The 13,886-nt window shown below is 33.3% G+C and overlaps 1 protein-coding gene across 12 annotated transcripts in view; it reads right to left on the bottom strand.

Moving 5' to 3' along the window:
• MTF2 (metal response element binding transcription factor 2) overlaps positions 1–13,886 on the bottom strand; it is a 73,596-nt gene that overhangs the window by 13,804 nt on the left and 45,906 nt on the right. For 6 of the 12 annotated variants that reach the window (XR_015160516.1, XR_015160515.1, XM_086391264.1 and 3 more), the window contains 8 exons: positions 12,524–12,722; positions 12,323–12,404; positions 8,422–8,517; positions 8,085–8,185; positions 7,548–7,696; positions 5,080–5,175; positions 4,072–4,140; positions 3,148–3,271 (listed from right to left, as the gene is read on the bottom strand). Coding sequence is in view for 9 of the 12 variants with exons in the window: in XM_086391264.1 (XP_086247390.1) it covers positions 3,148–3,271; positions 4,072–4,140; positions 5,080–5,175; positions 7,548–7,696; positions 8,085–8,185; positions 8,422–8,517; positions 12,323–12,404; positions 12,524–12,722 (916 nt within the window). In the remaining 3 variants the exon portion in view is untranslated. Of the gene's footprint in view, positions 1–3,147; positions 3,272–4,071; positions 4,141–5,079; positions 5,176–7,547; positions 7,697–8,084; positions 8,186–8,421; positions 8,518–12,318; positions 12,405–12,523; positions 12,723–13,886 lie in introns of all 12 variants that reach the window. The other 6 variants (XR_015160517.1, XM_086391268.1, XM_086391266.1 and 3 more) reach the window with 5 other exon arrangements.

Genomic DNA, 13,886 nt, shown 5'->3' with positions numbered 1-13,886 from the left:
TGAACAACTGGGTTTGAACTGCATGGGTCAACTTATGTATGGATTTTTCCCCCAACTAAATACATACTACAATACTACACTGCAGACAGTTGAATCTACAGGTGCAGAACTGCAGACAGGGCAGGCCAACTCTAAGGTGTATGTGATTTTTGATGGCAGAGAGGGTCAGTACCCCAACTCCGTGTACTTCCACAATCAACTGTATTCTCTAAAATGGACTCTCTAAAATTCTAGCGTAAACATCTTTTCATATAGTCTACAGCATATATAATAAGAACTGATGTTCAAAATGACTTCAGTATTCTAAGGTACTTAAATAACCAATATAAGCATACCTCCTTTCATTGTATCTCACTTTACTATACATCACAGATCCTACGATTTTTACAAAATGAAGGTTTGTAGTAACACTGCCTCATGCAAGACTGTCAGCACCATCCTGCAACAGCATTACTTTTAAAAAATGTTTCTGATGTGGACATTTTTAAAGTCTTTATATCTTTACTGAATTTGTTACAATACTGCTCCTGCTTTATATTTTGGGTTTTTGGCCAGGAGGCATATGGGATCTCAGCTCCCCAGCCAGGGATCAAATCCACAACCCTGTATTAGAGGGTGAAGTCTTAACCACTGGACCACCAGGGAAGTCCCAGTTTTTAAATTAAGGTATGTACACTGCTTTTCTTAGACATAATGCTATTGCACACAAAGACTACAGTGTGATACAAGCATGACTTTTATATGCACTAGGAAACCAAAAATTTGTGATTTGCTTTATAGCGTATTGGTTTTGTTGCAGTGGCCTGAAATTGAAACCACAGTATCTCTGAGGTGTATCTGTAATATACTTAGATGCAGTAATTCACATGTTTTGAAAGTACAGTTTGCCCTCAGTATCCCTCGGTTCCAACCATGGAGAATCAACCAGATACGAAGGGCCAAGTCTATTACATCATTTCAGATAACTATAATTAATGTTACTTTATAAAAAGATTTTTAATACAAATATAAACAAAAAGAAAATTTTATTAATCTAATTTTTAGTAACAAAACTCCATTTGCAATTCAATTTCAGTTAGCCAAAGATTTACTACTTTAATAATTAGGAATAATACATTGTCTATATTATCTTTGCTTCTATTATCACAAACATTTAAAAGTAAACTAAATGAATATCAATGAACAAATACTACTTACAAATTTTATGGTCTCTTTATCATTAAAACTTCACTCTAAAAACTAATTACAATATTAAGATATAAAGTATTAATACAGAAAATTAAAACCTGAACTTCCACCTATAAATAACTAGAGAATGGGATGACTAACCTATTAAATCTGAATGTTTTCTTTTTTTTTAATGTGGAAAAAGAGCAATGAGAAATGACTAGTCACTTCTTCTAATAATAAATCTGATGGCTCCTCAAAATGGGAACACTCCTTAGAAAAGTAAAACATTTGTTATGAAGTTATATTTGATTGTAATCATGTTTTTCTTAATTTTTAAATAAAGATATATTTTCCCATTTGGGGCAAAGAATAAGAAATTGAAATTTCTTACATGTAAGACATTATCTCATAGGGTTCAGAAAATAAAACATGTACCTATTGCTGAAATAAATGTTTTCTGATATATAGCAGAAGTTCAGCTGAAACTGAGACAGCTAGAATTCATAAATTGAACTCATTTCTTTAAAAACAGCCTGTAGTTTTTATTATTTTCTATTTTCAGCTTCGTCAATAAATTTAAGTTATATTTTTATTATAATAAAAAATGATAGCATTTGAAATAAACAACTTGAGTTTTTATATGCATGCCCACTATCTACATGAAGTAAGCAATGCAGACTTTAATCACGTAAAACATAAGTGTATTAACAGAAATATAGATATATCTGCATATCAAGTGCTAAAAGAATCACTGCTAGGAAGAAAAGTATTTCAAATTAATGTATAAGGACATTAAATATTCAGATGACTATAAAGAACAATATATGTAACAGTGCCTTATATTTTCTTCTCCCATTACTAATCAGTTTATTAAAATTTATCATATTTACAACTCACTCACTTTTTCTCCAGTCATCTAAAAGAAGCTTTTAACAGAAAACTTAATGAGAATATTATAATCTAATTTCTAACACTCAAAAATCTTTGCTCAATTGATTTTAGTATCATTGATTTTAAAATCTAAGTATTTCACAGGTGTTTATTTTATACAACTGACCTACTACTTTTAATTAATGTGTACTGTGCACTCCCTGATGCCTCATAAAACCCCCAGAACAACAACAGAAACTTGATACTTTATTTGATGTGAACCTTATAAACTGCCTGTCTAAAAGCTACAGATGTAGAAATTCTTCCTAAATTTCATATCAGTTTAGTTTTTGCTTCAAAAAGTAACACATGACTAAAATTCACACATCTATTCCACATATTATAGAACAAAAAATTTAGTATCTGTATTTTAACATTTAATATCTATATTTTAATAATTCTAAATAAATCTTTAAAAAGGTAAATATTAAAGTTACTCTACTTTCTTCTTAATCTTCAATGAACATGCATTAACTTTTATATTGCTTTTTATAAAAAGAAACAAAACTCTTCACAAACAGCATGAGTGGTTACACTTTGCAAATGAAAAGAAAAATGAGATGTGAGAATGAGAGGGATAATCCTCAATTCAGGTAACTTCATTCTCTTATTTTTCTAACATTACTACCAGGTCCCACTATTCCTGAAAGTCAAAGATAAAAAAGGCAGTACCAAAAAGAGAGAAAAGAAGAATGTTGATTACCTCTCTAAGTTTATAGTAAACTTAGAAGAAAAGAAGGAGGAACCATAGGATACCCAGTAATAAGGACTTCTCCCTCCCTTCTATCTTCAGCTACAGCAATTCTCACTTCAGAAAACGGAAGAATTAAGTAATTTATTTCCTCCTATATTTTTTCTCATGTTAACAGGCAACAAACAGGAGAATGAGGGCTGATCCTGATAGCCTCACCAAAGTTATTTCTCCCTATCTAAAAATACAACGCTACTTTAGATGTATGGCTTGCACATGTGCCTTAGCTGCTTTCAACAAAAACAAAGTAAAAAACACATTAAGTAGCTAATGATATTAGCTCTGAGACCACCTACCTCTCCAGGGTGCAATCTATCCCAGTTTTCATTAATGTATGTCATAAGCTCAAGTTCAGAATCAAAGTATTTCTTCTTGTGAATAACACTTAGGTTGTAAAGGCATAGGTGTGCTATATCTACCCTGGAATCCAAAAATAATCAAATAATATGAAAATAATGTTTTGGTTATTATTTTTAAATCACACATTATTATTATAAAACCAGCTATTAAAAAAATCCAAAGTTTTTAGATGAACAGATGGTTAATATCATGTCATATTCACAATAAATCATTATATGAAAATAAATGAAAAACATTAATTTATCCTGAGTAATAACTAAAATTTAAGATATTTGATTTCTTAAAAGAGAATCTGATGTTTAAAAGTAATTTATGATCTAAAATTTCATGTTTTCACTACTACATAAGCTATAAAATGGATCACACTTTAACAGATTTTATCTGATTCATTAATTAAATCCTATCTTTTCCTAAAATATGTAAAACATTTAACAAAAACATCTAAGTACTTACTATAAGCATTTTCAGTAAATCTCCAAAATTCATCATACTTCCCATGCCCAAGGATTACTTAACTGAAGCAGAAACTGGCATATTATAAGACCTTTCTCTCTTCTACTGTATTCTGAAGGCCCAAAAGAACTAGAAACATGAATAAGAATTTTGAAGATCTAAAAGATATTTCAAAGTTACTTTTTATGCCATTAGAAACTGAATGGCCTTATTATGTTAGCAATAAAACTAAATAACCTTTGGGAAAGATAACATCAGGCTTGAGAATAAATAAAGGAAAAGAAAGAAAACTAGGCATAAAGAACAAATTTTTCTTTAAGCTAAGTAAATGTATATAGAAAAGTTTCATCCTGTAGATTTAAAACACAATTCTTCTTTTGCTCCTTAATAGAAAGGTCCATACTTACCATTGTAATGGTAGACGTTTGAGGTATTCTGGTCCAGAACTGCAGACAGAGCAAATAAATGTATAAAATCTAAAGAAAAAGAAAGTTGTAACTGAGCAAGCAAGAGTACATACAAATTATTTACCAATTAAAATTAATATTCAGCAAGTACATATCCTACAATTGACATAAGGACTGATACACAAAGCAAAATATAATCTGAATCATGACACTGTAAAGAATTTCTTCTCTAGTAATGACAAGTAATGAAACAGTTTGTATATGGCGGGGGGGGGCAGGATCAGTTTTTTTTTAACCATTAGAGACCTTCAGAATTCACATACAGATTCATATAAGTATAGCTTACTAATGACTTGTTTGTACTGAGAATTGTGATGGCTGCTCTCTTATGTTATAGTCACTGTTACTTTTACATGTCCAAAACAATCTGGTAAAATAAGCCCAGAAGACAAGCTGACTTTGCTAAGGTCAGAAAAACAATAAACTGCATAAACTAGGATTTAAACCTAGGGTTTTTGATATTACATATAACTTTTCTTCCTAGAGCCCTATTTCACATTCTCTTAATCAAAAAGGACATTTTTTGACATTCTTTAGATCTGACATTCTTTAGATCTAAGATATAAACTGTGCATCAAGGTTCTGTGGCCTTTTCCAATTGCTTGTCATGAGACCTATTTGATCTTCTTTTAAAAAGGTATCAATGAGAATAATACAGAGTATTGTGGGGCAATAGGTACCAATATAATCACTGGTCAAATACTTTAAAAGCTTTCTGTAATAATATCCAAAAGCACAAAAATTACATTTTTTAAAATTATGTATAATTTAAGTATATTAAACAATATGTTCCCTCTAAGCTGAACCTTTTCCAAATCAAACTTGAAAAAAAAAAATAAAAAACCTTTAGAAATGTGAAAAGGCAAACAGACACACAACTTCTAAAAGCTAAAAAAAAAAAAAACAAACAATAAATGAGTCAGTAATGCTCAAATGCCCTTCTCTCACCTGTCTCCAAATAGCATTGGCTTTTGAAGGCATTGCACACAAGCTTCATGAAACCACTGTTTACATTTGCAGCACTGTAGCATCTTTAAATACCAGCTATACAAAAAAATTTAAGATTAAAATTAAAATTACTACCTTTCATGAGGTAAAGGTTAAAAAAAAAACACGACAAAAGTGACGTGCAGAATATAGTTGTGATTATAGCATCATAGTTCTGATATTGTGTTAAATTTTTTCCTTCCCAAAAAGTTTATTAATATTGACTACATCATCCCTTCTCTTTTTATTCTTGAGAATTTATAAGCTTTTGAAAGCTATGTCTACTGTTTCTGGTTAACAAGAGTGTGTGTGTGCACACACGCATGCACACAACTAGTTACTCAGTAGTGTCTGAATCTCTGTGACCCCATGAACTGTAGCCTGAGAGGTTCCTCTGTCCATGGAAAATTTTCCAGGCAAGAATACTGGAGTGGGTTACTATTTCCTACTCCAGGTGATCTTCCCAATCCCAGGATGAAACCCATGTCTCTGCGTCTCCTGCATTCGCAGGTGGATTCTTTGCCACTGGACCAGTTGGGAAACATGGGTCCTAAATTAGTAAAGGATCTTTGACAAGTCTGTGATTTTTTTTTTTTCACATCAACAGTCTCAGAGGTCACCAATATGTAGAGCTATTTTGTCCTATATACCAAATGACCATAGGCAACTTTATTCCTCACTGTGTTTCCATTATTCTTGTTCATTATAACGCAAAGGAGTATAGCAATTTAATAAATTTGATTAACATAATTAACAAACCTAATCTAAGATTCCACCGGTATAAAGGCTCTGTGACAGATTTTGTCCTCTTTCAGATAGCTGAACATACTATAACTGAATCTTCAGCTGAAGGTAAGTCTCTTTTTAGTTAGTACATGGTTTTAATATATAAATATCCTTATTTGCCACCAAATTAATACCTTTTCTTCAAATTCTTTTGCTCACTAAGTGAGCCCCACCATTAATCTTAAGCCATTTACATGCAAAGGCAAGACAACTACTAGTAAGGCAAAAAACTAATGAATACTATTTTCCAAGTACTCTGTTAGGTGTTAAAGTGTTAGCAATATCAAACATAGTTCATGTAGTCAAGGGATTAAAGAACAATGAATAATCTGCTCCATAAAATAATGTCTATAAACTTCCCTGATGGCTCAGAGGGTAAAGCATCTGCCTGAAATGTGGGAGATCTGGGTTTGATCCCTGGGTCGGGAAGATCCCCTGGAGAAGGAAATGGCAACCCACTCGGGTACTCTTGCCTGGAAAATCCCATGGATGGAGAAGCCTGGTAGGCTACAGTTCATGGGGTCACAAAGAGTCAGACATGACTGAGAGGCTTCACTTTCACTTTCAAAACACTAGGTATAAATGATTAAAGGAAAAAGATCCATCTCTTTTCACTGTATCTCTTTTATAAATGATTTAAAGAAACCAGACATAATGTTTTTCAAATCTGCAAAAGACCAAAAACTGAAAAATATTATAAAAATGTTAAACCACAAATAAAAATTCCATAAGATCAGAGACAAGGTAGAATGAAGAAATAAAAATAATTTATATGTTCACTTATTCATGTTTTCAGCACTGAACAACTTATATGTCCCTGCATCCTCTAGAGAGCACCTCTGTCTTAAGAAACATGGAATCCAATAAGATTTTAAAAACCAATAATTATAATTTAAATAGAGTTAAATGTAAAGTTATTCACTAACATTTTTTTATGTGTAGCACAAATACATGGTACACAATTTGGTTTAATATCAGTTTATATGAAAAAAAGAACTATAAGTTTTAGTCAACCACCAACAAACCCAGAATAAGCCAAAAGAATATGATGGGACATATTCAACCAAAGAGAGGTAACACAATCTTTCCTTGCAATAACAGAAGCATAATACTTAGAACTTTTAACAGCCTCATTATATTGTCAGACTATTCCTGGAAACACTGCATTGTGAAATCATGGCACCATATTTCAAGAGTAAACTTTCAAAAACTGAAGAGCAACAAAAACAAAGTTCATAAAGAATGTTTGATGTGAATGGAGATTTTAGCCTAGATGAGAGAACACCTGGTATGTCACTGAGAGAATGGGAAATATGATTACTGGACTTAACTATTTTAAGAGCTACCTCTACAAAAAGTAAGAGGCATGGGTTTAGTTTCAAAGAGCAGAACTAGAACTAGTGACCAGAAATTAAAGGTAAATTTCTAAGCATTCTTAGAACTGTTTGCTGGCTCGCTTATTCAGCAAACATTTAATGGTAGATACATAAAACTATGGTCTCTAATCCTCCCCAATTTTCTTTACTGATACTTTCATGCATTTACAATTCACTATCACTCCAATACCATAATCAGTAACAAAAATAAAGTAGACAATATAAGCAATTAAAAATTAAGGGCATTAAATATCTGTATTTACTTACTCTCCAGGGCCTCCACAATAGCAGTAACATTGCTGGACATTGGTTTTATGACCTGCATCCCATTCAAGGTCTGCCACACTATAGGGTAATGTCTGCTTCATGACTTGCAATGCTTTGGCATTTGGTCCTTTCTTAAGCGCACCACCCCTCTATATTAGAGGGAAAAAGTTATTTAAAAGAGTGAAGGATAAAATTTTAAATATAATTCTCTAATTTTAAAATGCTTCTGAAACTTCCAAAGAAATTTTCATTCTCAATTTCTTACCATATCACAAACTGTTTGACCAATAATAATCTTTATTTTATTGTCTTTTCTTTCAAATTATTGCCCCAATTCCAAGACCACTATCAGAATAAAGTGCAAGAATAGTTGCAAGTCACTTAAGCATCATTAGTCAAACAATAAGCAGTACCTCTTTCTACCCAGCACTGACTGCTCATTTCATTCAGATAAACTTTCAACGTACACAATCATTACGTTGATAGTGCCTTACAAATTTCCATTTAGGGCATTAGCCCAAAACACTTAAAAGATACCTTTGTTGTTGTTGCAAAAACACACTGTCGACAGAGCCATTTTTCATCTGAATCAATCACACTGGAATCAATATGAGGTGTGTGACACAACTGATGATACCCTTAATATCAAAAAAAGCATAAAGCAAATTCTATTTTATTAATAAATACTGCAACACAATTTAAAGAAGGCATTTTAGTATTCTCTTTCCTACATTAATATATTTATAACTGATGACTAAACTTATGGTAAGAGCTTCAAATTACCAATGTAAAGAATTTTTAATCATTAATCATCAACAGGGGCATTAAGTATATAACAAACATTTCCACAAGATTAAAACAAATCAATGCTTACCTTGGCCACACTTATCACATATAACCATTTCATTGGGAGCTTCTGAATACTCTTCTTGACATATTGTACAGACCATTTCCCCACTTCCAGTGGCTCCTGAAATATTTAAAATATACATAAAGAATTGTACCATACAACAAAACTACTTTTTTGACTCAGAGAGCAGCCCATGCTGGCAACATGTTTCCTAGATCATAATGGCATTTTCTCAAGGCAAAGTACTATACACAAAACACTCTCTCTCTGATCCCTACCTCTGTTCTCACCTTTAACTGAAGACACCTTACTGTCTGCCTTCACAATTTAATCTGCCTTTTGGCAAAGGGCATAATTTAAAATGCTTTCAGGCAGGATCCCTTACCATTCACTTCCAGTGTTTCCACCATCCTGGGAGGCGGGAAAAGCCAATGTTTTTGAACACTAGAACAACTCTCCAGAACACACACCTACCCATGTACATGTACTCACTCACCCTACACTGCCTAACATCATGAGACTAAAGAAAAGGGGCAAGGAAGATCCATCAATGACTCGTTACTCTCAAGTTTCAGAACATTTATTTTTATTCACTAATTTACAAAAAGGAAAGGCTGAACACTATCAGATCTACAGCTCTGAAATATGGAAACATGGTGTCAGTGTACCCTAAACAATACCACACTGCAACAAAAATGAGGGGTTCCACCATTAATTTTTAACCTGAATAAGTTATTTCTTCCTTAAACATTTATATTCTGAAAACAATTTTATTCCACAAAATTTAGAATTTCATCACTTTTAACACAATTATAATAATCTCAATTTAAATATACATAAAATACTAATACACATATACTTTATTCACATACCAGCAATAATAAAAATGTATAATTTTGTGCTATGAGCCAGCACTGTGTTAGGCTCTTGACAATATTATTTTATTTAATTCTACAATTTATTAGATAAATATCCTATTTATAGAGAAGAACTAAGACTCAGAAAGATAAAGGAACTATAGTTCAAGGACCCTTAATCACATATCAAGGGTAGAATTTAAACCCAGATACACCATATTTTCTCCACTGTGAGCTGTTTCTTTTCATTAATACTATATATAATGTTTCTTCCATCAAAAGAATTTTTCACACTGTAGGTTTCAAAGAGTGTAACTTTTTTGTTTTAATTTGGCTGCGGGATCTTAGTTGTGGGTTCTAGTGGATCGAACCCAGGATCCTTGTGTTGCAAGTATGGACTTTTAACCATTGGACCACCAGGGAAGTCTCTCGAAAGTCTAACTTCTAATAGTTGTATGCTATTCTTTCCAGTAGAAATAACCAAATTTACTTTTTTATGACTATTCTTAGATATGCAGGTTACCAAATTTTTTGCTTGTTTTTTCCATTTTTCCATTTTTGTTTTGGCTCTTGTCCTCTCTCCTCTCCTCTCAGGCTCTGTTCACATAGCTGGATGTGGCTTCCCACAGTTTCTCAGTTTATAGCTCCAGTCAGGAGAGCAACCAGACTGCACCTAGAACCTCTCAGTCCAAATCTGCAACTTCCTGGAAAAGGAGCAATAGGCCCAGATTGCAGTAGGTGCCTGTTCTCTCATTATAACCATGTAGACTGGTGTGGGGGAAGGCAGTTCCTCAGAAAAGAGGGTGCTGATCCAAAAGACCTACGTGTTCACCTCAAGAAAACAATCTTGAGGAAGCAGAGAACTGCCTTTAGTTGTGATATCCAGTATGTCTCTTTTACCATCAAGTTTACAAAAACTTTCTGTATAGCTTATTAGCCTTCTTAGTCTCCCTTACTCTAAGCCCAAATGACTATAAAGCCATTTCATCTTAGATGTGCCCAATTTTTTGTTGTTGTTAAAGCTACAGGAAACATTTTTCATCTGGATTTTTTACTTCTGAATTATTTCTTTTGAGTAAACTGCTACAAATGAATCTATTGTATAGATGAAAGCATGGAAAACATTTTTATGCATTTAATGCATTTTTATGCATTTATTGCAAATATCCAAGAGAGAAATGTAATATTGCTACCAGCAGTGTACCATTCACAGAAACCATAACAGTTATTAAGATCAAAATCCTTTAAAAATTATTTAATGATTTTAACATGGTATCTGTTGCAATGCACAATTCTTTGATTACTAATATGACCATACATTGCTTTTATTTATGTAAACTTTCTAAAAGAATCTTATTAGATGAGTTAAACTACTATAATTTATTAAGTCATTTTGATGTATAACTACTATATACAGGATTCTTACAGGAAGAAAACTATTAAAGCTACACTCCACACTGACATCTGCCATAATGCAATTTCCAGTTTCACTTACTCATTCTATAGCAATTCCAAGTTATATGTGTGCAACTTTCTAGGTGTCAGAAAGAATTAAATGGCCCAAGAGCTATCTAAGAATAGTAAAAGGAGCCAGCAAGGAAAAAACAATCACAGGCCACTGAACTGACATACTGAGTATGCCACATGCAGAACACAACCCCCTCACTTTCACGACATCTTTCTACCTCTATGTACAGCTGGTTTTCTTCTTCCTTTATGGAAGGAAGGATGAGAGAGAAGGAAAAAAGAGAAAGACCTTTATATTTAACTCACAGGAACCTCAAAAAGGTGGAAAAGTTGAAAGGGACACATACTAATAGAAGGGGAACAGAATCAGTATTACATGTTTCAGTTCCACCAGAAGGATCCATATTTACAAACTAAGAAAAGGGGGATAATTCTGTATGCAGGCTAATAAGAGGTATTCAGTATCACTACTATTGGAGACATTCTGTGCTCCTCCTATTCCTTTTCTCACTGACTCCTCAAGTTGAGATTCAAAACATCATTTAGTCCTTTAAATTGATCAGTCCTAAAACTGGAAAAAAATTTCTCTAGAAAAACATTTTACTAAAGTTAACAGCTATTGAACTCTCCATCTAATTCCTAAGTACCATGTATAAAAATGGCAACTAGAACATTCCAATTCCATTATCAAAACTTTTTATTCTTTAAAAAAAATTAAGAGTGAAATCAAGAATATGAAAACAGCAGTAACCTACCATAAAGTCGCACCTCAGATTCAAATTAAAAACCCAGTTGATAAATACTTGAAAGAATTTGTCTCCTATCTAATAAGGAGATATAAAAACATCTTAAGTGCAGACCCATTAACAAATTACAAGGATACCCAAACTGGGGCTTTAGTTTGCAAAGTACTTGCACTTTTAATATTCATAATTTTTCATAAATATAGCACTTTCATGAAACAGATACCTGGGAAAATGCCTTTATTGAACAGATTTAAAGGGCATACAACAATTATAGTTTGCAATAAAAAGCATTACAAGAAACATACTTATAACCAAACCAAAGCATACCTGTATTCATTTCTACTTGTATCCAAATATAACCTAGTTTTGTTATCTAAATATAAAAACTCATAGCTAAGCAGTAATTTTAAACTATTCTTAAGGATAAGTATTTCTAGTATTCTAAAGCTATTTAATATATCCTAATCCCCCAAAACATCTGGCAAATAGTATGCTCTCAATAAATACTACCTCTCTATATAACTTCTTACTAATACAGGCAAGTAACAGTTAAGGTGAAGCCCAAAGTATTACTCATATTAATGGCTAAAATTTTTCGTCAAAGTTCTTAGAAGGGCCCTACCAGTAATTTATACATGTGCATCCGTCCTCTAATCTACTCTTATCAACAGAGCAATTCTTGATCTTCTTATCATCTATAACACAGATAACTCCTTGAAGACTGAATACCGCCCTGATTTTTTTTTTTAAGTTATCTTAATACACTGTACTAAAGAGACTAACACTAGAAAATGACAAGCTGAAGAAAATAAAATTTTAGTGTAAATCATGTCCAGGGGAAATAGTAGCACCTGCCTGTTTGAATGTCCTTCCAGAGAACCCAGGATTTAGAACTGTCTTCAAATATGATGAAGCAGCTCTGTTTCAATATGTTTATCTGGAAAAGAGGAAAACTTACAGTGATTTCTTTTAAAATCAAAAACAATCTTAAATTTAAATCCAAGATTATTAAAAGTTTACTGCAAAAACAGCAAAAGATGTATTAAGGTAACTTGCCTTTTTGATAGTTCCAAGATAAAACAAGCCATCTGACCATCTAGCTAGGACATCCTGACCCTCTTCAAATTTACATGCTGGCTTTTTGACTTTATGTCCATCCTGTAAAGACAGCTTGGTCAAGGATGTTGGGGTCTTTTGGTTTCGACGTAAAGGAGACCGCTTGTGGACCAGTGAATTACCTGCCCCTGTAGAGTCTCTGTTTAGGAAATAAATAATCACATATAAGACTGATTTACTTATAAAGCTTATATTTTATACCAATCATGTATTTATCAAAATGTTTTATCCATTAAAAACCTTATAATTAGGGAAAATACTAACAAGTACCTCAAATCATAAAAACTCTCCAGAAACAAAGAAGCTTAAAACAAAATTATAGCAGTTGTCAATATTCATTCCGTGTCAACCCAAGGGAGGCCAGGATTCAGCAACCACTCCAAGGTAACACATTCAGGAAAGCTATAATCAAAATGACAGCTATAAGTTGAAGTGGGTAGGCCATGGTTATGAGCAAAGAATGCCCTGAATCTCTATTTAGGTTTAAGTACGTATGTATTTATTTATTTGGCTGCGCCAGGTCTTAGTTGCAGCACACAGGATCTGGGATCTGTAGTTGCAGAATGCAAACTCCTAGTTGAGGCATGTGATCTAGCTCCTTGAACAGGAAGGGAACCCAGTTCCCTGTATTGGGAGTGCAGAGTCTTAGCCACTGAACCACCAGGGAAGTCCCTCATCTCTCTTTAGATAAAATAAAAGAAGTTGCATGACATAATTTCATAAGCACTAAATAAAAGAATAAGAATGATTATGTCCACTACTACATATATGATAAACAACAAGGACCCACTATGTAGCACAGGGAATGATATTTAATATCCTGAAAGAACCAATAATGGGCAAGAATTTTTAAAAGAATACATATATAGGGATTGCCCTGGCTGTCCAGGGGTTAAGACTCAGCACTCCCAATTCAGGAGGCACAGGTTTGATCCCTAGTCAGGGAACTAAGATCCCACATGCCACCCAGCCAAAAGAAAGAAAAAAAAACACAGAATACATATATATACACACATGTCATATATATAACACATATGTATGTATAACTGATGGAGAAGGCAATGGCACCCCACTCCAGTACTCTTGCCTGGGAAATCCCATGGACGGAGGAGCCTGGTAGGCTACAGTCCATGGGGTCGCCAAGAGTCGGACACAACTGAGCGACTTCACTTTCACTTTTCACCTTCATGCACTGGAGAAGGAAGTGGCAACCTACTCCACTATTCTTGCCTGGAGAATCCCAGGGACAGAGAAATCTGGTGGGTTGCCGTCTATGGGGTTGCACAGAGTTGGACATGGCTGA

Source organism: Bos grunniens, chromosome 3, assembly GCF_055505025.1.
Source record: "Bos grunniens cultivar Pamir isolate PY7600 chromosome 3, Bosgru_T2T1.0, whole genome shotgun sequence".
In the NCBI taxonomy this organism is placed as follows: Eukaryota; Metazoa; Chordata; class Mammalia; order Artiodactyla; family Bovidae; genus Bos; species Bos grunniens.
Note: the sequence above shows the minus strand (reverse complement) of the source record. Positions and strands in the feature narration are given on the sequence as shown.